The 25,486-nt window shown below is 40.0% G+C and overlaps 1 protein-coding gene across 3 annotated transcripts in view; it reads right to left on the reverse strand.

Moving 5' to 3' along the window:
- Positions 1 to 25,486, reverse strand: part of Atr (ATR serine/threonine kinase) — a 141,200-nt gene that overhangs the window by 34,510 nt on the left and 81,204 nt on the right. For all 3 annotated transcript variants that reach the window (XM_045136479.1, XM_045136478.1, XM_045136480.1), the window contains 6 exons: positions 20,342 to 20,433; positions 19,735 to 19,912; positions 17,071 to 17,244; positions 14,201 to 14,360; positions 13,285 to 13,464; positions 4,030 to 4,172 (listed from right to left, as the gene is read on the reverse strand). In XM_045136479.1, coding sequence (XP_044992414.1) covers positions 4,030 to 4,172; positions 13,285 to 13,464; positions 14,201 to 14,360; positions 17,071 to 17,244; positions 19,735 to 19,912; positions 20,342 to 20,433 — 927 coding nt within the window. The remainder of the gene's footprint in view (positions 1 to 4,029; positions 4,173 to 13,284; positions 13,465 to 14,200; positions 14,361 to 17,070; positions 17,245 to 19,734; positions 19,913 to 20,341; positions 20,434 to 25,486) is intronic.

Consider the following 25,486-nt stretch of genomic DNA (forward strand, 5'->3'; position numbering starts at 1 on the left):
AATGGTTTATTAGAGAGAGAGACAGACAGAATTGGCATGTCAGGGCCTCAGCCACTGTAATCAAACGCCATATGCTTGCGCCACCTAGTGGGCATATTCAACCTTGCTCTTGCCTTTCCTTTGACCGGCTTACGTAGTGTAGTATCTGGAGAGTCGAACATGGACATTGGGCTTTGCAGGCAAGCACCTTAAACACTAAGCCATCTCTCCAGCCCTCAACATTTTTTTTTTTTTTTTTTTTTGGTTTTTCGAGACAGGGTCTCACTCTAGCCCAGGCTGACCTGGAATTCACTCTATAGTCTCAGGGTGGCCTTGAACTCTCAGTGATCCTCCTACCTCTGCCTCCCGAGTACTGGGATTAAATGCATGCAGCACCACGCCCCACAACACTTTTTAAATACTAATTCCATTTACTTAATAAATATTACTCCCTTACTTCCTACCCTTTGTCTCTCATTCTTCTTCCATGTTTTGGAGACAGGGTCTCAAGCTGCTTTCTGTTTCTAAATTTGACTATTTTAGGTGTGTCATGTGAATGGAATCACACAATATTTGTCCTATAGTGTCCAGCTTATTTCACTTAGCTAAATAACCTCAAGGTTCTTCCATGTTAAATGTTGTACCATGAGATAAAATTTCCTTAGTTATACCATATTTTATATATTCATTCATCCCTTTCGTCTCTTAGGTAATGTTAGAAATACTTTTACCTACACATTTTTTTTATATCATTAGGAATAGTTTATCTGTCTGTGTGTCTATTTTTTCTATCTAATTTTAAAATAGGGTCTAATTAATATTGCCCAGGCTGGTCTTGAACTCAGACTGTAATTGAGGCTGTCTCCACTTGAGGAATGGTGGGATTACAAGCACAATCCACTACACCTGCTCTTTTTGTACTGCTGGGGATTCACAATTGTGTGCCTTTTTAAGGTTTTTTTTTTTTTTTTTTTTTTTGGAGACAAGATACCATGTAGTCTGGCCTCAAACATGCTAGGTAGCCAAGGAAAACCTTGAAACTCTTGATCCTCCTGCTACTACCTTCCAAGTGCTAGGATTCTTACATGCACGAGGCACCAGGCTTATCTTCTATAAAGACCAAGTTCTATTATACAAGCAAAAACACAAGATTTTTTTTCCTTATTATTATTTGTTTTACCACAAATTAGGAGCTGGTAACTTTTTCTTAAAGGTGTATGTACACTGTGAATTTTTTAAAAAAGAAACATTTCTATTTACTAATTCTTTAACTTAACTGGAAAAATACCTTTTGCCTTTTTGACAAGTAGCCATCCTAACAAAAATTTAATTTTTTTTTTTTTTAATTTATCGAGGTAGGGTCTCATTCTAACATAGGGTGACCTGGAATTCACTATGTAGTCAGTCAGGGTGACCTCTGCCTTGTGAGTGCTGGAATTAAAGCCACCACACCAGGCTCAAAAATTTATTTTTTTTCAAATTTTTTTTGGGAGGGGGGTTTTGAGGTAGGGTCTCACTCTAGCCCAGGCTGACCTAGAATTCACTATGTAGTCTCAGGGTGGCTTTGAACTCATGGAGATCCTCCTACCTCTGCCACCCAAGTGCTGGGATTAAAGATGTGCACCACCAAAACTGGCTTAAAATTTACATTTTTCATAATTAGTGATGTTAAATATTTTTTCATATTGGCCATTTTAGGTCTTTTTCTTTTTAACAATGTCTATTAAAATAGTTTGCTCATTCAAAAATCAAATTTACTGAGGGCTGCAGAGATGGCTTAGCAGTTAAGGCACTTGCCTACAAAGCCAAAGGACCTAGATTTGATTCCCCAGTACCCACACGAAGGCCAGGTGCACAAGGTGGAGCGTGCATCTGAAGTTCGTTTGCAGTGGATAGAAGCACTGGTGTGCCCATTCCCCCACCCCTCTGCCTCTTTCCCTCTCTAAAATAAATAAAAAATTTAAACAAACATTGAAATCAAAATTACTGTTATCACTTTTTGGTGAGGCAGAATCTCAACTCTGTAGCCAAAGCTAGCCTGAATCTATATGGTTCAGACTGTCCTCGAGCTTATGACAATCATCCTGTCTTAGTCTCCTAAGGGCTAGGATCATATGGATAAACTACCTTGCTTGTCTTGGGTGCCATCTTAACATTGAGTTGCTCCCATATTTTCACCAGTGACCACTAATAAGCTGTATAGTTTGCAAATACTTCCCCCCTTTGCATAGGTCATTCCTTCAGTCTGTTTATAGTCAACTAGGCTGAGCACAAGTATTTGAGTTTGATATAATCCCATCTCTCTGTATTTGTTTTTACTGTCTGTGCAACAAAAGATTCATAACCAAAAAAGTTATTGCCCAGATCAATGTCACAACCCTATATTTTCTTTTAGGGAATTTGAAATTTGAGATTTTATATTTGTGTTGAATCCACTATGTGGTGATTTTTATATATGTTATGATCTAGGATCCCAGCACTCGGGAGGCAGAGGTAGGAGGATTGCCGTGAGTTCGGGGCCACCCTGAGCCTCCATAGTGAATTCCAGGTCAGTCTGAGCTACAGCGAGACCCTACCTCGAAAAACAAACAAAAAAAAACCTTGAGGATGTCCTCGGACCTCCACACACACTGTGTCACGTACATACCCCCCACCTACACAAGTAATAAGTTTTTAAATAAATGCTAATCATTTTTGTATGCTGCTTGTACATACTACAACCTAACAAAATTCATTAGTTTGATCACTTTAATTTTCAATATATAAGATCATATTATTGTCAAACAGGGATAATTAAACTCCTTTTCAACCTGAGTTCCTTTGATTACTTTCTCTTTTTTAAAAAAAATTTTATTAGCATTTTCAATGATTATAAAAAAATATCCCATGGTAATTCCCTCCCTCTCCCCCCCCCCCACTTTCCCCTTGATTACTTTTTATTTTTTCTTTTCTTTTTTTTTTTTTTTTTTTTGGTTTTTCGAGGCAGGGTCTCACTCTGGCTCAGGCTGACCTGGAATTCACTATGTAGTCTCAGGGTGGCCTAGAACTCACGGCGATCCTCCTACCTCTGCCTCCTGAGTGCTAGGATTAAAGGCGTGCGCCACCACGCCCGGCTTCCCTTGATTACTTTTTCTTGTCTAATTGATTTGATTAGGATTTCTTCTCCTCTGTATCTTTATCTTGTTCCTGAAACTAGAGGAAAAGCTTTAAATTTTCATTATTATGTATTATGTATTATGTATACTGTATTATGTATTATTATGTATTATGTATATTATTATGTATGACATTAGCTATGGGTTTGTCAAATATGATTCCTACTGTGTTGAAGTACATACCTTCTATCCCTATTTTTCTTTTAAATTTTTTAAATTTTATTTTTATTTATTTGAGAGAGAGAGCAAATGGATGTGTCAGGGCCTAACTCCAGATGCATGTACCCCCTTGAGCATCTGGCTCATGTGGGTCCTGGGGAGTCAAACCAAGTTCCTTTGGCTTTGCAGACAAATGCCTTAGCTGCTAAGCCATCTCTCCAGACCTTTGTAATTTTTATCCTGAAAGATATGGAAATCTGTACATGGATTTTTCTGAATCTGTTGAGGTGATAGGGTTTTTCCTTTTCATTTTGCTGTGTATATCACATTTATAGCTCTGTACATGTTGAATCCTTCCATGATGTCCATGCTGATCCTGGTCTACTGCCTTGACCTTCTGGTACTAAGAAGGTGTGGGTCATGTCTGACAACTGATGAGTTTAGTTTTTTTCTGGTATTGGGGATTAAATTCGGGCCTTGAATATGCTAAATAAATGCTCTACCACAGAGCTACAATCACAGCCCAGTATTGTTAACGTTTTAAAAACATTTATGTATATACTATATTTTTCACTAATGGTTAAAACTGACGGAAAATATATTTTAAAAATTTACATATTGTTCAAGTTTATAATATGAATTAGTGGTAGAAGAGAAAGCATCCAACATATGCTAAGACACATAACAGCATTCATTCTGATATACTTGATCTCACACATGAAGTTCTCATTCTCACCTTCCAAAATGAAAAACTATATACCGGATGACATCACCTTGCCTTTCCATTTTGTTGTCTGTTACCATGGGCATTAATTTGTCATAGTACTTGGCAAGATAGAAATGCCCATCCTCCCACTCTGGCAGGAACAAGGTTACATCCTATAAAAGAGACACAAGACACTCAAGCAAATCTCATAGCAGGCTGGGAAGTACATCTGCATAGCAGCACACAGCCTACAAGGAATACAAAGTTGTTGCATGTCACTTCAATATGCCATCAAGCAATATGCTAAAATGTTTCCTTTCTGTTACTGACATTGGGTCACACCCAGAATGCCATCAAGAAGTAATGATGCTATAAACATTCTTGCCAGAGGTGGTGGTCACACCTGTAATCCTAGCACTAGGGAAGCTGAGGCAAAAGGATTGTGAAGAATTGGAGTACACCTTAGGCTACATAATGAGTTCTAGGCCAGAGTCTGATTTTGTGAAACAACCAACTGAAGAACAACAAAACTAATAAAATAAAATAAACACTCAAAACAAAACCTTCTTGTACATATCCTATGAGACACACTAGGCCATACTGAGGTAGAGTAGAAAATTTCCCAACTTTGCTTCACCAGCTGGCTCTTCCTGGAATTCATTGTAGCACTGGAACCAAGAACTCTGGGATTTCACCTGGGTAGAGGTCTCTTAAAAGGGGATTCTTGCCAGGCGTGGTGGCGCACGCCTTTAGTCCCAGTACTCAGGAGGCAGAGGTAGGAGGATCGCTGTGAGTTCAAGGCCACCCTGAGACTACAGAGTGAATTCCAGGTCAGCCTGGGCTAGAGTGAGACCCTACCTTGAAAAACAAAAACAAAAACAAAAACAAAAACAAAAACAAAAAAAAAAAAAAAAAGGGATTCTCGCCAGGTGTGGTGGCACATGCCTTTAATCCTAGCACTTCGGAGGCAGAGGTAGGAGGACTGCTGAGAGTTCAAGGCCACCCTGAGACTACATAGTGAATTCCAGGTCAGCCTGAGGTAGAGTGAGACCCTGCCTCGAAAAAGAAAAGTGCGGGGAGGTTTCTCCTATAGATATAAATCTATAGTGAAAAATTAATACCTCTCCCTGAAAACTGGAAGGTACTAAAGAGTTATTAACTAATTTTAAGATTTGAAGGCTGCCGGGTGTGGTGGCGCATGCCTTTAATCTAAGCACTTGGGAAGCAGAGGTAGGAGGATCGCCGTGAGTTCGAGGCCAGCCTGAGACTACATACTGAATTCCAGGTCAGCCTGGGCTAGAGTGAGACCCTACTTCGGAAAAAAAAGATTTGAAGGCCATAAAGAAGCAGCGGAGATATTCAGTCCTGACAGGCCTGACAACTACCTGCTTAATAATCTCTGAGCTCAGAAAAATAACTTTAGTTCCTTATCTATTTCCTTTGGACCTGCAGCTGGTTCAGTCTTTTTGTCTTAGGATCCTCCTTAGAACCCCAGCCTGGCTCAGTGCTTCAGCCTTCAGTTTCTCTCAATAAACAGTCTGTCTGCAGAGATGAAGTCTGGTGTTCTCTTTTGCTTTTCTCTTACACATTCCTTACATACAGATAGAAGATCACCGGAGGGGAACAACTGGTGATGAGAAGGAGAAAAGTACAAAAGGAAACAAATACCATATAAAAACAAATACCATATAAGAAAAAAGAAGATAATTTAGTGAGAGGGAGAGGGAAGGGTAAACAGCAGGGAAGAGACAAACAAAACATTTGTATGGAAAACCATAACCTAATTGTTTGTAAATTAGTAAAAAATCAATAAGAAAAAGAAACCAAGAAAAAAGGGCCAAGCATTGCGGTGCACACAATTGCTGAGTTCAAGGCCAGACTAGAACTACAGAGCAAGTTCCAGGTTAGCCTGGACTGGAAAGTGAGACCCAGACTTAAAAAAAGAAAAAACAAAAACGGGAAGAAGAGAGGGAGGAAGAGAAGAAAAAATGGAGGGAAAGAAGGAGGGAGGGAAAGGGACAGATGGGTTAATGCCAGGAGTTAATCAGGAGTGGAATTCCTGTCCGTTCACTCTGACAAGATGAGAGTTTTTTCTTTTGTTTCTCTTATTGTTACTGTTATGGGTCTGTTTAAGCAGTCTATTCAGATGTGGTGGTATGTGCTTATAATCTCTGCACTCAGGGTGCTGATGCAAAAGTGCCCTGAATTTAAGCTAACATGCGCTACATATAGTGAGTACAAGGCCAGCCAGGGCTATATTATGAGATCCTATTAAAACCCTTACCCAACAAAAAAATTAAAAATAAAAATGTTTAAACCCCGGCTTCAGTCCACCTAAAGTTCATTTTTAAAAAATATTTTTTAAATTTATTTTTGGGCTGGAGAGATGGCTTAGCGGTTAAGCGCTTGCCTATGAAGCCTAAGGACCCCGGTTTGAGGCTTGGTTCCCCAGGTCCCATGTTAGCCAGATGCACAAGGGGGCGCACATGTCTGGAGTTCGTTTGCAGAGGCTGGAAGCCCTGTCATGCCTATTCTCTCTCTCTCCCTCTATCTGTCTTTCTCTCTGTATCTGTCGTTCTCAAATAAATAAATTTTAAAATATATATATATATATATATTTTATTTTATTTTATTTTATTTTATTTTGGTTTTTCGAGGTAGGGTCTCACTCTGGTCCAGGCTGACCTGGAATTAACTCTGTAGTCTTAGGGTAGCCTTGAACTCATGGCGATCCTCCTACCTCTGCCTCCCAAGTGCTGGGATTAAAGGCGTGCGTCACCACGCCCGGCTAAAATATATATATATTTTTTTAATTTTATTTTTATTTATTTGTTGGATAGACAGAGAGGAAGAGGTAGAGCAGATAGATAATTGACATACCAGGGCTTCCAGCCAGTTCAAATGAGCTGCAGATGCATGCACCACCTTGCGCATCTGGTTTTACATGGGTACTGGGGAATTGAATCTGGCTCCTTTGGCTTTGGCAGCAAGTGCCTTAAACACTAAGCCATTTCTCCAGCCCTAAGGCTCATTTTATTTATGGTGTGAAGAAGAGATGAGGTTTGATATTTTTCCCAGTAAGTTATCCAAATAGCACACTTCGGAAAAAGATGATCCTTTACTACTATCCTACCATACCATTTGGAACCTGCCTGGGCTTTGTTCTGTGATATTGGCCTACTTACATAACTTTACATGAATATACCACCATCTTAGTTATCATCTCACAAACACTAAGCCAGTTTCCTGAGTGCTATTAAAAATTTTATCCAGTTATGAAACAAAATGGATTGTTTCTGTGTTTTAAAGGAAAATACATTATACTTGTCTTATATTTCTTAATTTGCAATGCTTTCAAAGTTAGCTGTAGGATGTGTATTTCTCCTAAATGTTACAAATATCTGTAAAATAATATTATTATTTTTCATTAATTCGAGATGTTAGTTGTTTACAGCTTTTCTTGTTTTAACAGATTCTCATAAGGGATTTACTAATTTTTTAAAAAATCCAACCACCACTTCACAGTGAGATTTCTTATGTTTAATTTTTCTTTATTTTTTACTTATTTATTTGAGAGCAATGGACATAGAGAGAAATAGAAAGAGAATGGGCTTGCCAGAGCCTCCAGCCACTGCAAACAAACTCCAGATGTGTGCACCCCCTTGTGCATCTAGTTAATATGGGTCCTGGGGAATCAAGCCTTGAACCGGAGTCCTTAGGCTTCATAGGCAAGCACTCAACCGCTAACTCTCCAGCCCCTTATTAATTTTTATTTGCCTTTTCAAAGAAATTTTAACATTTCTGATTCTTCTATATGTTCTTTTGTTTTTTAACTTAATGTTTTCTTTTTGCATGTGTGTGGTGTATGCATGTGTATGTGCCATTGCAGTGCCCCACATGTTTACCTATGGTAGGGTGCACTTGCCTATGGTGCCTAGAGCAGAACACCGGGTGTATGTTGCATTGCTCTTCCAGCCCTTCTTATTTGAGCTGGAGTCTACTGATTCTGGAACTTGCCAGTTTTTCACTAACCCCAGTGATCCTTGACTCACTGTTCCTCCCTGGGCTTGAGGTTATAGTAAAATGATGCCACACCTACCTGCTTATATGGGCCTCAGGGATCACACTGGAATAGTCTCTTATTTATTTATTTGACAGAGAAAGAGGGAGGGAGGGAGGGACAGACCGACAATGGGCATGCCAAGGCCTCCAGCCACTGTAAATGAACTACAGATGTGTGCACCCCCTTATGCATCTGGCTAACACGGGTCCTGGGGAATCAAACCTGGGTCCTTTGGTTTTGCAGACAAACTTCTTTTTCTTTTTTTCTTTTTTTTGGTTTTTCGAGGTAGGGTCTCACTCTAGCCCAGGCTGACCTAGAATTCACTCTGTATTCTCAGGGTGGCCTTGAACTCACGGCGATCCTCTTACCTCAGCCTCCCAAGTACTAGGATTAAAGGCGAGCGCCACCACGCCCGGCTATTGCAGACAAACTTCTTAACCACTAAGCCATCCCTCTAGCCTCGTCATTTACTATTTTTTTTTCCAGGTAGGGTTTCACTCAAGTCTAGGCTGACTGGAATTCACTCTGAATTCTCAGGGTGGACTCAAACACATGGCAGTCCTCCTACCTCTGCCTCCCAAGTGCCTGGAATGAAAGGCGTGTACCACCACGCCCAGCTTCATTTACTATTTATTTTTAAAATTTTTATTTATTTATTTGAGAGCGACAGACACAGAGAGAAAGACACATAGAGGGGGAGAGGGAGAACGGGCGTGCCAGGGCTTCCAGCCTCTGCAAACGAACTCCAGACGCGTGCGCCCCCTTGTGCATCTGGCTAACGTGGGACCTGGGGAACCGAGCCTCGAACCGGGGTCCTTAGGCTTCACAGGCAAGCGCTTAACCGCTATGCCATCTCTCCAGCCCTCATTTACTATTTTTAATCTTTACTTAAATTACTTTTCTGGACTGGAGAGATTGCTCAATGGTTAAGGCATTTCCTTGCAAAGCCTGACAGCCTGAGATCAATTATCTAATAGTACATATGTAAAGCCAGATGCACAAGGTGGCCATGTGTCTGGAGTTGTACTTTTATTTTTGTAGCAGGAATCCCCAGCACACACATTCTGTCTCCCTCTCCTTGCAGATAAATAAAAATATGTATAAAAATGACCTTTTCTACCCTCTAATCTTTCACTTCTCTGAAACTCTAATCACATGTAGTTTATTAGCCAGCTTGACATTATTATTTATTTTGATTTTTTGAGGTAGGGTCTCACTCTAGCCCAGGCTAACCTAGAACTCACTATGTAAGTATCAAACTTGCCTCAAACTCACAGTGATCCTCCTCCCTATGCCTCCTGAGTGCTAGGATTAAAAGCATGAGCCACCACACCCAGGTTGACATTATCATTACATAGACCACTAAGGCACTGGGTTTATTTTTAGTTATTTTGTTTTTTCAGTCTCTCTCTATTCTGCTTCAATTTGAGTTTCTTTTCCTATTTTGAATTTCACTGACGTTGATAATTGCAATATCAAATTTGCTGTCGACTACATTATGTCTCTTTGATAAATACCTATGAATAGAACAGGTAGGCCATTTAATAGGTGTGTATTAATCTTGTAGACTCCCATAGCAGCAACGAAAGTTCCGGTTAATATAATAGTAAGCACTTGGCATTTCAGATATATTTTCCTTTTCTGAAGAATTCCATTTGGATAATCTAAAACCACATGGCTCCACTGCTGGGTATCTTCTTCAACTACTTTTCGCCTTTTTTGTGAGGCAGTGTCTCAGGAGAGCTCACCAGTTTGCATAGACAAGCTACCCAGCAAGCCCCAGGGATCCTCATGTTTCCAATATCCATGCTGCCATGTTGGCTTTTATGTGGGTTCTGAGGATTCAAGCTCAGGTCTTCATGCTTGTGTAGCAAACATTTTATCAACTGAGCCATCTCCACAGCCCCTAAGGCTCACTTTTCCTTTCCTTTTCTTTATTTTTTAATGTTTTTTAGTTTTTCGAGGTAGGGTCTCACTCTAGCCCAGGCTGACCTGGAATTCACTATGTATTCTCAGGGTGGCCTTGAACTCACTGAGATCCTACTTTGTCTCCTGAGTGCTGGGATTAAAGGTGTGCATCACCACACCCAGGTGTACTTTTTTTTTTTTTTGGAGACACATTCTTTCTTCCTTTTTTTTGTTCAGAATATTTTTATTTATTTATTTGAGTGAGAGAGAAGAGGTAGATAGAGGGGGAGAGAGAGAGAGAATGGGCATGCCACCACGCCTGGCTACATTTTTCTTTTTTAACATTTTCTAATTTTTTGTTTACTTAGAACAACAATAAGCAACATTATATAACAAATGAATAAACCTAAATGACAAGTTGAAAAACAGACTATAGAAGAAAAATTTTATATTTTAGTACTTCAACAGCAAGGTCTCATTTCCCCAGCCATTCACCTCACAAATTCTACATGGGCCTGTTTCCAAATCTATTGATTCATTGCATTGTAGCTTATAAAAACCCATCTCTTGTCTCTAAAACTATTTCGTCTCTGCAATGAATTCTTAAAACCTCACTCTGAATACTGGAAGTCAATATCAACTCTGCTAAGTAATATCTTTACCCTAAGGCTGGGATATAGGAAAAAATGTTATTCAACTTAAGCCACGTGTTCTGGCACATGGCTTTAGTCCCTGCACAAGAGAGGCTGAAGTACGAGAATCACCCTAGTTCAAGGAAAGTATGGGGTTATAGAATGAGTTCCAAGAAAGCCTGGATTATAGAAAGATCCTGCCTCAAAAAGAAAACATAAAGCCGGGCGTGGTGGCTCATGCCTTTAATCCCAGCACGAGGGAGGCAGAGGTAGGAGGATTGCTGTGAGTTCGAGGCCACCCTGACAATACATAGTGAATTCCAGATCAGCCTGAGCTAGAGTGAAACCCTACCTCGAAAAATCAAAATAAATAAATAAATAATAATAATAAAATTAAAAACAAAAACTAGTAACTATAAAACCCTATAAAACTTTCTTCCCTCTGGGCTTGCCATAAGCTAATACTTTTACAGTGTCTCTTATTATTATTATTATTTATATTAAGTATGGAAAAATGGGGCTGTAGAGATGGCTTAGCAGTTAAGGAACTTGCCTGCAAAGTCAAAGGACCCTGGTTCAATTCCCCAGGACCCACGTAAGCCAGATGCACAAGGGGGCACATGAGTCTGGAGTTCGTTTGCAGTGGCTGGAGGCCCTGGTGTGCTTTTCTCTCTCTCTCAAATGAATGAATAAATAAAAATTTAAAAATTAAACAAAAAGAAAGAAAAAGACAAAAAAAAAAAAAGAGAATGGAAAAATGACCATTACTACCCAGTATCAGAATACTGTCACCATTACTCTAAACTAAAACAAAATCCTGTCCCATCCCCGCCCCACAGCCCCATTCAGGTTCCTTCTTTCTTGTTTTGTTTTACTGTTTTGTTTTTTGAGGCAGTGTCTCACTCTAGCTCAGGCAGACCTAGAATTCACTATGTATTGTCAGGGAGGCCTCGAACTCACAGCAATCCTCCTACCTCTGCCTCCCAAGTGCTGGGATAAAAGGCATGCACAGCTTAAATCTTTATTATTATTATTTTTTTGAGAGAGAGAGAGAAAGAGGCAGATAGAGAGGGTGGAGAAATAAAATGGGTGTGCCAGGGTCTCCAGCTACAGTGAATGAGCTCCAGATACATGTGCCACTTTGTGTATCTGCCTTACATGGGTCCTGGGGAATCGAACCTGGGTCCTTAGGCTTCACAGGCAAACACCTGAACCGCTAAAGCCATTTCTACAGCACCATTCAGGCTACTTTTATAAACTTTATTTTTTATATATATATATATATATTTATTTTTATTTATTTATTTTTTTTGGTTTTTCAAGGTAGGGTTTTACTCTAGCCCAGGCTGACCTGAAATTCACTATGTGGAGTCTCAGGCTGGTCTAAAACTCAGTGCTCCTACCTCTACCTCCCAAGCACTATGATTAAAAGCATATGCCACCACACTCAGCTTTATAAACTTTTATAATAAAAGCTCCACATATTTTTAAATTTCCATTTCATTTCTTTTATTGATCCATGGGTTTCTGAGAGGCTTATGATTCATAATGCCATCTTGTAAAACTGTTAAGGAAGTTCTGTTTAGATGCACAATGTAGAGCTGGGCATGGTGGTACACGTTTAAAATCCCAGCACTTGGGAGGTTGAGGCAGGATTGCCATGAGTTCAAGGCCACCCTGAGACTAGTGACCAAGTCAGCCTCAGCTAGAGCCAGACTCTACCTCAATACAAACAAACAAACAAAAAAAGATGCACAGAGTAACACACATGTCTGGAGTTTATCTGCAGTGGCAACAGGCCCTGACACACCTATTTGATCTTTCTCAGTCATATTCTTCCTCTTTCCTTGCAAATAAATAAATAAAAATATTTAATATTTTTCAGGCTAAGATATAAGTTGGTAATTGGTTTTACAAATACATTTGTTTTGTGGCAATTTCTGATCTGGTGAGAAACTTCCATATACTTATGATATATACTCACTAACTAAAAAGTTCCTGGAGCTAGAGATGGCACAGTGGATAAAATATTTGTAGGGCAAACATGAGTACCTGAGTTTGGATCCTAAGTCCTCATGTAAAGGTGGATGCAAGAGCATGGGTGCCTATAATCCCAGCATGCCTACTGAGATGGGAGACAGGAGAACTTCCTGGAATCTCAAGTGCCAATCAGCCTGATGAATATGCAAGAACAATAAGAAACCCTGCCTCAAACAAAGTGGAGGAGTAGGGCAGACACCAGAGGCTGTCCCCTAACTTCTACATGTGTGTCATGACATATGTATATCTGCACCCATACACACAAACACACACACATGTACAAACACACACATGCACATGTGCACACACACACAGCCAGTTTCCTGAGCACTATTAAAAATTTTATCCAGGGGGCTGGAGAGGTGACTCAGCTGTTAAGGTGCTTGCCTGCAAAGTCTAACAATGCAGGTTTGATTCTGCAATACCCATGTAAAACCAGATGCACAAAGTGGCAACGTATGTGGAGTTTGTTTTCAATGGCTAAAGGCCCTGGTATGCCTATTCTATCTGTCTATTTTTCTCTCTATCTCACTCTGCTTGCAAATAAAAATTATTCAAAAACACAGAAACTTTTATCCAGTTTAGAAAGCAAAACAGATTTAACTGTTTTTCTAAAGGAAATCACATCATGTATAGACTTGCCTTGTATTTTTTCATAATTGCATTGCTTTCAAAGTTAGCTGTTTCTTCCATAAACCGGCCCACTAGTAGCGTAGCTCGACCATGGATTCGCATGTGTTTACTCTCAGTTGGGGACTTATTTTCAGGAAAACATAATTCAACACCCTTCTGAAGAACAATAAGTGCCTGATGAACATCACCCTAAAAGAAAACAATTAATAAACACTTTAATTTAAGAATATATTCTTATTTTCTGAAAATTAAAATTATTTCAATTTAAAGTTCATTAAATATATTTAGGTACAAATACATCTGTAATATGTTTATTTCTCATACCCCTCTTAGCAAAAAAGATTTCAAAAAGGAAGCCTTGATTCATTTCATGTAGAATTCATATTCATTCATTCTTTCATTCATGTTATGATTTAAAAATAGGTAACTGAAGATATGTAAATGATTTTTTTTAAATTTCTGGCTTAAAAGAGTTCACAGACAGCTGGGCAGCAAGGTCCCATTACAGCAGAAGATCATTATGTAGCCACATAATGAGACACTATCTTAAAAAAAAAAAAAAATCTAACCACCATCAATGACAAAGTTTATAGTTAAGAGAGAGGAGATAAAACTATATGAAACACCATTATGTGTGAGTTGCTCTATAGATGGTAAAAATAAAGAATTAGTCATTTCCCTCAAGAAACATGTAGGACAGATTAAAATTGGCAGAAAAAAAAATCCCAATAATTTACATGGTTGTAACCAGAAAGTATTTGAGCACTGGAGGATAGTGGGAACAGTCCCTCTTGGTGTATGATAGATTAAATAATGATATGACAGGAAAAAAGTACTGAATTCTGAAAATCTCTCAGTTGGGCCTTAGTAGGAATAACATAATTCCAAAAAGGATATTATCTGATGACATTTTCTTGACCATTACCTTGGACCAGAGCCACTTTGCCTTTTCCACATACAGTTCAGCAAGTTGTGATTCCCCTGCATTAAGGAGAGCATTGTAGGCTGTTTGGTGGTGCCCAGCCTTCCTAGCTACTCTGGCACTCTGCAGCCAGCATTCTCCAACCATTTCATTATAATCTGGTCTAAAGAAATGTAGCAAAACATGGGAGAAACACAGTATTTATAAGTATATTCAACAAATTAAAGCATTTCTTCCCAACATAGAACCTTCTCAATATACCATTTCAAAGGGATCAATGATTAACTGTTAAGAAAAAACAAAAAAGGGCTGGAGAGATGGCTCAGCAGTTAAGGCACTTGTCTGTGAAGCCTACGGACCCAGGTTCAATTCCCCAGGACCCATGTAAGCCAGATGCACAAGGGGGCACACGTGTCTGGATTTCATTTGCAGGGCTAGAGGCCCTGGTGTACCCATTTTCCCTCTCTCTCTCTCCTGCTGTCTCTCTTCCTATCTATCTGCCTCTTTCTCAAATAAATAAATAAAACATTAAAAAAAAAAAAAGAAAAAAACAAAAAACACCCATTAGTTTAATTCTGTGTATGAGTACATGTGTGTGCACTGGCCAGAGGACAAGCTGGAATGTTGCTCCTTAGGTGCTATCTAACTTTTTCTTTTTGAGACAGGGTATTCAACTGGCCGGAAATTTGCCAAGTAGGCCAGACTATCTAGCCAGCAAGCCCCAGAGACTCCCTTGACCCTGCCTCCCCAGTGCTGGATTACAAGCACATGTTACCATATCAGCTTTTTAAGTATGGGTTCTAGGGTTCATAACTCAAGTCCTTGTGCTTATAAGGCAAGTACTGCACTGACTGAGCTAGCTTCCCAGACCTTAATTTTCTCCCCTCCTCTCCTCTCCTTTCAAAGATTCAATCTGCACTATCACATAAATCAGACATGGTAGAGCATGCCTATGGTCCCCGCATGTGGAAGGGGGAGGCAGAAGGATCAGAAGTTCAAGATCATCCCTGGCTACATGGTGAGTTCTAGGTATATATGAAAGCCTATTGAGGAAGGAAGGAAGGGAGGGAGGGAGGAGGGGACGGAGGGAGGGAAGGAGGGAAGGAGGGGACGGAGGGAGGGAGGGAAGGAGGGGACGGAGGGAGGGAGGGAAGAATAAAAGACCTCTAAAATGATTCCTTTTTCCCCTTCCTTCCTCCCTCCTTCCCTTCCTTTCTTTCATTTATAGGAACAGTTTATTTGGTACACTGCAAGACAGTAGGAAACTGGGCAAATTAGTAGAGTGCTGCCTGCACCAGAGGGTAATAGGCTGTGTGTGAGTAGGGAGTGGGTTAGGAGGGCAGTCCAGGTTGGGAGGTAAACAGTCCTAGTCTAGGAAAGAGGGTCTGCCTGAGGGTCAGTGCATATAACCTCTGCCATGCAAATCAACGCCCTTTAAATCAGGGCTGATCAATGTTCCCTCTTGGTCAAAGCCTAAAATGGGGGTGAGGGACTGCAGCCCCATGGTGTCAGGTTACAGCACTCCAAGGACAGCAGTTTGAGATTTCTGGAGCAGACTAGTGAGAATTCAATAATGAGGACGTGCTCCATTTTCCAGTCTCTTCACTAATGGCTCTCCCTGCACTCAGGAGGCAGAGGGAAGAGGAATGTTACAAGTTGGAGGTTATCTTGAACCACATAAGTTGTAGGCTAGCCAGCTGTCATACCTGGGATATAGAAAGCAGTAGGATCATATCAATTTCAGGGCCAATGTGGGCTACAAAGTGAATTCCAGGTGAAAGTATGAAACTAGAATGCATTTTCAAAACCAGGACATTCTCTATTTTGCATTTGTTACCGTAGCACTTTTCTCATTTTTTTTAAAAATTTTTTTGTTTACTTGAAAGTGACAGGCAGAGAGAAAGAAGCAGATATATATATAGAGAGAGAATGGGCGCGCCAGGGCCTCCAGCCACTGCAAACAAATTCCAGACACATGCGCCCCCTTGTGCATCTGGCTAACGTGGGTCCTGGGGAATCGAGCCTCGAACCGGGGTCGTTAGGCTTCACAGGCAAGCGCTTAACTGCTAAGCCATCTCTCCAGCCCTTTTCTCATATTTTTATATAACTCTGAAATAAGCCAAAAAACTGGATGACCTGCTCCTTGGGAGATTGGAGGGGAAACAGGTTTATCTTTTGTTTGTTTATTTTGCTTTTGATACAGGGTCTTGCTGTGCAGCCCAGGCTGCCCTGGAACTCATCATGGCTATCCTGCTCCCTTACCCTCACAAATGCTAGGTTTACAAATATGCAACACCATGCCCAGATTGAAAATTGATTCTTGCTGGGCATGGTGGCGCACACCTTTAACCCTAGCACTTGGAAGGCAGAGGTAGAAAGATCACCATGAGTTTGAGGCCACCCTGAGACTACATAGTGAATTCCAGGTTAGAGCAAGACAGAAAGAAAATTGATTTTTTTTAATTATTTATTTATTTATTTGAGAGCGACACACACAGAGAGAAAGACAGATAGAGGGAGAGAGAGAATGGGCGCGCCAGGGCTTCCAGCCTCTGCAAACGAACTCCAGACACGTGCGCCCCCTTGTGCATCTGGCTAACGTGGGACCTGGGGAACCGAGCCTCGAACCGGGGTCCTTAGGCTTCATAGGCAAGCACTTAACCGCTAAGCCATCTCTCCAGCCTGAAAATTGATTCTTATGCTCTAAGTTTGTTTCAACTATTAGTGTGTTCTTGAGAATTCCAAACAGGAAAATGAAGATGCAAATAAAAAAATGAGAAAAAATAATTCCCCAATAGTATCCAACATAATATTATAATGCTAAATTGAGTAACTGATAACTTAAAAAAAAAAAAAAAAGCATCAGGACAAACCTTTTGTTGAGGCTTAATAAAGCCCTCCGGAGGGCAAGTATGGGTTCCTTGGCTCTGTAAGAATTTTGAGTCATTTCTAGTCGAGCTACCCAATTTAGAGAGTCTTCTTGACAATGGTCATCTAGGTGAAAACGTGGTTTGACACTATGCTCCAACTCACACAGCATGTGCAATCTAAAGAGAGACAGAGTTGGATAAATGTTATCACATCTAACATTATAAATCTCATATATAAAGCATGTAATCATTCATAAAAAATCTAAAATTTGTAGTTACCTCTAAGACTTTAGCATACAACTTTCATATATAAACAGCAATATTTGTATCTCTGATTTATAATAAAGCACCAGTTTATTCTACTTGAAAGACATATTGAGTTGCTATGATCTCTAAATTCTTGTGAATGATACGGAAGGATATATAAAACTAAATTCAAATGTAAAAAAATCAAACTCTCCACATAACTGGGCTGCAAGGTCACTGAGAAATCCTGCTGGAGCTGAGCTGAAAAACTCATCTATGTAGACCAGCTCACAGAAAGCTGGAGAAAGCTATGCTGCATGCAGTTCCATGGGGGAGAGAGAAATCACCAGTGGAGATAATCAACATTGGACACTGCAAGCCTTAAATTTGGCCAGCCAGGCCAAATAAGCCAACAGGTGCAATAGTGGCATGTCTGTTATAGGGAAAACCAACCACTCTCTAACTGGACTGGAGGCCTGCTCCATGGTGTCCCTGACACTGAAAACCTACAACAGGGGTAGTCGTGAGCCCTAGGGGTAAAATGTCTGCTGGTGCCTGGCTAAATGTATAAACAATACTCACCAAACTGCCAGTAAGCACTTCTCTAAATGTTCATACCCATATATTAATGCTATTCTCACTTGTGGTTAGAGAAGCTTCTCTTTTCAGATGGCAGTGACCTTGGGATGACTCAGAAGACACCATGGTGCTGAGAAGTGCAGAGGAGTGCTCAGCACTGAAATATCTCTATTTTAGGGTCAGAGTCCATTGCAGAAGAAGTGTTAAAAAGAATGTAAGAGCCAAAGGAAGGGTAGGATTTCTTACAAAGTGTACCTCCAGACATAAAATGGCCTGGATATCCATGATCTCATAGTGCCTGACACTACCTACATAAGGCCATCATAATAGGAAAAGAACATGACATCAAAATAAAAGAGAGACTGATTGAGAGGAGAAGGGGATATGATAGAGAGTGGAGTTTCAAAGGGGAAAGTGGGAGGAGGGAGGGAATTACCATGAGATATTGTTAACAATTATGGAGGTTGTTAATAAAAATGTTTAAAACTCAAACTCTACCATCTACATGAAAATCAAAGAAAACAGATTCATAGCTGGGCCTAGTAGTGCCTCTAATACCAACACTCAGAAGGCAGAGGTAGGACTACTGCTATGATTTCAATGCCAGCCTGAGACTACACATTGATTTCCAGGTCAACCTGGGTTAGAGTGAGACCCTACCTTGGGAAAAAAAAAAAAAAAAAAAGAAAGAAAAGTAAATACAGATTCATTACTAGTATAAGAGGGTCTGACAGTATATGATAGTTTAAAAAAAAAAAAAAACCTCTAATATATGGGGGCTGGAAAAATGGCTTAGCAATTAAAGGCACTTGCTTGCTTACAAAGCCTGCTGGTCGGGGTTCAGTTCCCCAATACCCACATTAAACCACATACACAAAGTGGCACAGTTATCTGTAGTTCACTTCCCATAGGTTAGAGGTCCTAGTGTGTGCCCATTCTCCCCCTTCTCTTTCTACTTTCAAATAAATTAAAAGTAAAATTTTAATTAAAAAAAAAAACTCTGACATGTAGTATTAAGTTTTTTCTCTTAGTGATCTTTTATAATAGTCACTGTCTGTGACTCAATGTTCAGGGCCAAAGACAGAGCTAAGTAGCTACAGAACAAACTGAACACAGTGGTCTAATTTCTGGTTTTATTAGGGCTGGGGATATAGCTCAGTGGTGGAATACTTGTTTAGCATACTTTATATATATCATATATGAGATCCTAGGTTCAATACCTAGTATCAAAAAAGAAAGCTAAACAAGGGAAAAAAGCTACTGAACAGGATGATGTAAAATATAGTGGAAGCTGGGAGTGGTGGTACACACCTTCAATCCCATCAGTAGGTAGGATGACTGCCCTGAGTTCAAGGCCAGCCTAGGCTTGTGTGAAATCCTACCTCAAAATAAATAAATAAATAAACAAACTCAAACCAGTGGATATATTAACTTAAACATGGGTAACTATCTTTTACATTAATTATACTTTAATTATAATAATTATTTTACCAATTTTTCCTGAGGTAAATTAAGAGAATTAAAAGGATGCAAGCAGATTTTTAAAAGAATGAAGAATGAAGCTGGGCGTGGTGGTGCACACCTTTAATCCCTGCACTGGGAGGCAGAGGTGGAGGATCGCTGTGAGTAGGAGGCCACCCTGAGACGACACAGTGAATTCCAGGTCAGCCTGGGCTAGAGCGAGACTCTACCTCAAAATAAATAAGTAAATACTTAAATAAAATAAAGGATTGATTTTAAGCAGCTAAGCAATATACAAAAACTATTAGAATTTATTCATAAAAAGATTCCAACAGGTGAAGTTTGTAGATGCAAAGTGTGAAAGTAAGAACCGTAAAATACCTCACAATATATTCATATCCTCGTTGGTAAGAGCCTCTTTCAAAGCTGGCAGCTGAAAGAGGTACAATTTGTTCTGCTCTCACTAGTTTCAGTGTATCATAAAAAGCTGTAATGTCTCTTTTTTTAGCTGCTAATAGTAGCTGTCCCAATCTGACACTCCATGTTGTAGATTTGCCATCTGAAAGAGAAGAGTAAAGAAATTCCCTGATAGATGGATACAAAAGCCAGCTTGACAACTTTGATCAAATAAGCCAGGAGAAATACAGATCATTTCATACTACTTCAAGGGCTAGAGAGATGGCTCAGCAGTTAAGGTGCATATCTACAAAGCTTACCTACCCAGGTTCCATTCTCCAGTACCCACATAAAGCCAAATGCAGAGTGGCACATGCATCTGGAGTTAGTCTGCAGGGCCTGGAGGCCCTAGTGTGCCCATTCACTCATCTTCTCTCTCTCATTGCATATAAATAAATATTTTAGAAAATTAAAAAAAATTAAACAGGCAATCATAAAAGTCTTTAAAATTTAGTTGTAAATGTTATCAAGATTTATAAATCCTAATATTTATAGCAAATTCAAAGGCTTATAGTTTAGATAGTACGTTTACCTGCTGCCAAATAATTTTCCACCAAATCCCATTGCGACAGTTTCCAAGCTGCTTCTACTCTATATGTGTTCAATTCATCTGTCCATTCAGACCTATTTAGAGAAACTCATATCAACTAAATTCCAGTTAATTTAAAGTGACGGTCAGAATTTCTGGCGGGGGTGGGAGGGGAGGGCCTGTAGGTAGTCTTGCTCTAGCCCACGTTGACCTGGAATTCTCAGGGTGGCTTCGAACTCATGGCAATCCTCCTACCTCTGCCTCTCAAGTGTTGGGATTAAAGGTGTGCACCACCATGCCTGGCTGACACTCAGAATTTTGGGTGTCCTGCTTTAACATTCTATCTTAGGCCTTGAGGCAGTTTCTCACTCTACCTTTTTTTTTTTTTTTTTTAAGTAAAGACCTTTAATTTCCTCATGGTATAGTTTTATTGTTTCTTCCATAATAGTCAGATGTGCAAGAAATTTCACAAGAACAATGTCAACACGCTCTTAAGAGGGCAGCAAATTCTTCACAAGTCAACAGGCTCTTGAATCCACAAAGAGACAAAAGTAACATAAGGTTAAAAAATGTTAGAGAGGAAATCACATCATCTTGCGCTCTTCAAGCTCTACTGCAAACCAACCTAACAGTGTCAGTCACACCATCATGTGACAGGAGCCTGCTTTCAGCTCCTGTACCGGAAGGAGTCTTGTGTCATGCAGTCTGTTTCATGACTGGCTCCCTCAACTATGGAAAGTGCAGGTTAGTAAGCTTTACTTTGGAGCACTAAGATAAAGCCATCAAGCCAGTCTTAAAATGTTTAATCTACCTATTGATTGCTGTTATTTTTGGTTAGGCTGGTGGCCTACACAGTGAATCCTACTCCTTTCCACCACCACCAGTATGCAGAGTTACAAAGTGCGACCATGTCAGCTTTTTATGTGGAGTGTTGGGGATCCAAACTCAAGTCCTCATGTTCGCACAACAAGCAATTTTACCCACTGAGCCATCTCCCTACATCCCTTCAAAAAAATATTTTTTGGAGTTATTTCTGAGAACCATTATAAAATGACATTTTGGTTGGAGAGATGAATTAGTGGTTAAGGCACTTGCCTGCAAAGCCTAAGGACCCAGGTTCAATTCTCCAGGTCCCATGTAAGCCAGATGCACATGGTGGCATGTGCACTTGGAGATCATTTTCAGTGGCTGGAGGCCCTGGCACTTCCATTCTCTCTCTCTCTCTAATAAATTTTTTAAAATCAGAAAAATGACATTTCCTTTTATTTTTCAAGGTATGGTCTCGCTGTAGCCTAGGCTGATCTGGAATTCACTCTGGAGTCTCAGGGTGCCCTCTAGCTCACAATGATCTTCCTACCTCTGTCTCCGAAGTGCTGGGATTAAAGGCGTGCGCCACCACACCTGGTTGGCATTGGGTTTTTAACAAGGTTTACATATCTATTATTTCATTTTGGTTTCCCTAATAATCTCGTGGGCTAAGCAAGCCATTTTATACAGAAACTGAGTTCCATTGAGGTCAGGTGTCTTGTATGAGGTCATATAGACAGTAACTAACGTGGACAAGGACATGAATCTAGTTTTATCCTGAGTCCACATTTCTTGACAAAATTAATTATGCCATATATTAGAAAAAGAGTTGGGCTGGAGAGATGGCTTAGCGGTTAAGCGCTTGCCTGTCAAGCCTAAGGACCCTGGTTTGAGGCTCGATTCCCCAGGACCCACATTAGCCAGATGTAAAAGGGGCGCAAGCGTCTCGAGTTTGTCTGCAGTGGTTGGAAGCCCTGGCGCGCCCATTCTCTATCTATCTGCCTCTTTCTCTCTCTGTCTGTCACTCTCAAATAAATGAATAAAAAAAAAAAAAAAAAGAGTTAAAATTCCTAGATAAAACATGGCCCTTTAAAAGTTGTGCATTTAACTTAAAGATTATAGAAGAAACAGAACCAACATTCAGACAGAGGTAATTCTAATAACTTAGTTGGGGGCTGCTAGGAAACTAAACACCAAGGGTATTAGAAAGTTACCTGGGCTGGAGAGATGATGGCTTAGCGGTTAAGGTGCTTGCCTGCTAAGCCGAAGAAACTAGGTTCGAACCCACATAAGCTAGATGCATAAGGTGGCACATGCCTCTGGAGTTCCTTTGCAGTGACTAGAACTCCTGGCATGCCCATTCTCTCTGTATCTGCTTCTATCTCAAATAAATAAATAAAATATTTCTTAAAAAAATAAAGTTTCCAGTTAGTATCAACTGTAAAACAAAGTATCAAAAGTACCTGTCTACAATGTATACCTATTCTTAATCTATTTTCAGTTACTTTAAAATTTGCTTATAAAACCAACACGATATAGGTTTCCTTCCCTTCCCTTTCCTTCCCTCCCTCCACCTCTCCCGTTTATTTTCTTTTACTTAGTTATTTGAGGGAGAGAGAAAGACACTGACAGAGAAAGAGGCGGATAGAGAGAATAGTACACCAGAGCCTCTAGCCACGTAAATGAACTCCAGACACACACACCACCTTGTGCATCTGGCTTACATGGGTACTGGGGAATTGAACCAGGGTCTTTAGGCTTCATAAGCAAGCACCTTAACAGCTCAGCTATATCTCCAGCCTTCTTTCATTTACTTTTAAGAGATATGATTTCACTATGTTGCCCAGGATGGCCATGAATTCCTGGACTATCAACATCTTGCCTCAGCTTCCTGAGTAGCTGTGATACAGGCATGTGGTACCATACTCAGCTAATAGGCTTTTCTTCTAAGAATTCTACTTAGGTGCAACTAGGATGAACAATAATATTTTGGATCATGATTGCATAGTAGCAATTAGATTGTTCCCATGTTTCTTTTTTCTTAATCATATTGTTCAACTATCTGCTCTATGAAAAATTCTGGGCTAGAGATACTTTTATTTGTAGCTTTCAAATAGTACTACATAAACCACATAATATAGCCATATTATCAAAAAGAAGATTCAGACTCTTAACAGACTGGGATCAGTATCCTTAAATACCTTTCTTGATCTTTTTGAAGTAAAAACAAAAAGAAAACATAAGATTTAATCTTAAAAATATGAAAATGAGGCTAGGGAGAGCCTCAGCAGTTGAAGGTGCTTATTTGCAAACTCTGCGAGCCTGGATCCAACTCCCCAGAATTCACATAAAGCTGGATGCAAAAAGTGACAGGTGAGTCTACCATTTGCTTGCAGTGAGTGGCAAGAGACCCTGATCCCAACCTCCCACCCCCGCCCACACACACGCATGTGCAAAAAGATAAAATCTAAAACCAGCAGCTTACAGCGCATACATTGAACACACTCTAAGTTTTAAACATAAACATTACCAAAACCAATTTAGGATAAGGCTAAAAGACACATAACATGGCCTGGGAGATGGCCCAGTGGACATAACGATTGCTGCACAAATGTGATGCCCTGAGTTTGTATCCCCAGAACCAACATATGTGCATCTGAAGTCAGTACTACTCCAGCAAGATGGGAAACTTGCAGGCCAGCTAACCTGGTGCATGCTACAGCAAACAAGAGACACTGCCTCAAAGGAGGTGAAAGGTGAGGACTAACACTGGAGGCTGACCTCTGACCCCCACACACATGCTATAGCTGGAGTGTCCCTGAACTCACCCACACAAATACATGCATGCCATATACATACACAAAGTTAAGAATGGGACATAAGAGAAATTTAATTTCCAATAATCCAACTTTGAATTTTAAAAAGTAACTATAAGACATCAAGATGTCCAAATTACAAGATAAAAATTCAAGTGTGTTCTTTTAACTTTTTATGTATGTATAGTGTATAGGCCACGTGTATGCAGTTGTGCCTGTTCTGTGCTGAGGCTACAGTAGAATGTTGGGTGTTCCATCATTCTTCTTCCTTGTTTCCTGAAGATGGAGTCTCTCACTGACCCTGGAGGGATCTTTGATCAGGAGCAATTCAGGCTCTGCTACCTTGAGACTGGCATTACAAGTGTGCATGGCCACTCCTGGATTTTTACAAGGGTTTTAGACATCAAAGTCAGGTTCTTATACTTGTGAGGCAAGTACTCTTACCCACACAGCTATCTCTTTAGCCCTTGAATTGAGCTTTAAGCGTATATGCTAACCAGATAGATCTACCAAGCTTTATGCCAGAAAATAACTAACAGCAATGAGGATTAGGCTGTAAGAGTTTATACACATAAACATATTAAAAAGGATTATGCGTAAATTAAATATAGCCAGTGTTTGTAGAGAAATAAATGTTTAAACGTAAACAGATTTTCTACAAGGGAAACCTTCCCTCAATGAATATTTTGCTTTTCTATGACACAATATACTTCCACTCAACTGGTAAATGTCTTTTACCAGCCCAAAGATTAGAATGTGTAAAAGACCTAGAGAGAAGACAAGAGGAGTCTAATTGTGCATTGTGTATTATAAATTTGATATTCAATTTGTGCCATGATAAACTCCCTCAAATTCTTACACTCCTTTTATTTATAAGATCTTTCAATCTGAGCTGGAGAGATGGCTTAGCAGTTAAGCGCTTGCCTGTGAAGCCTAAAGACCCCAGTTCGAGGCTTGATTACCCAGGACCCACATTAGCCAGATGCACAAGGGGGTGCATGTGTCTGGAGTTTGTTTACAGTGACTGGATGGCCTAGCTTGCCCATTCTCTCTCTCTCTCTCTCTCTCTCTATCTACCTGCCTCTTTCTCTGTCACTCTCAAATAAATAAATATAAATGAAATGAACAAAAAATTTTAAAAAAATCTTTCCATCTGCTGAAATACATCTCAATACATAAACATTCTTCCCTGTGGCTGCAAGCTTTCCCCCATTACTTTATGAATTCCACTATAGTGGCCAGTAAACTTTTCCACTCTCAGTCACTGCAGGGTGGTAGTCTTTATATATTACATCTTAACACTAATAAAAACTACTTTAAAGTGGTCTAATTAAAAACAGTGGCCTGTGTATTCTGTGATGAACTGAGATCCCATTTCCTGTTCACCACATCTCCCTGCATAGAACAGAAAATTTGGATATAAAATATATCAATAAGGTTTTTGGCCCGGCATGGTGGCATGCACCTTTAATCCCAGCACTCTGGAGGCAGAGGTAGGAAGATCGCCATGAGTTCAAGGCCACCC

The sequence above is a fragment of the Jaculus jaculus genome, chromosome 17 (assembly GCF_020740685.1).
Source record: "Jaculus jaculus isolate mJacJac1 chromosome 17, mJacJac1.mat.Y.cur, whole genome shotgun sequence".
In the NCBI taxonomy this organism is placed as follows: Eukaryota; Metazoa; Chordata; class Mammalia; order Rodentia; family Dipodidae; genus Jaculus; species Jaculus jaculus.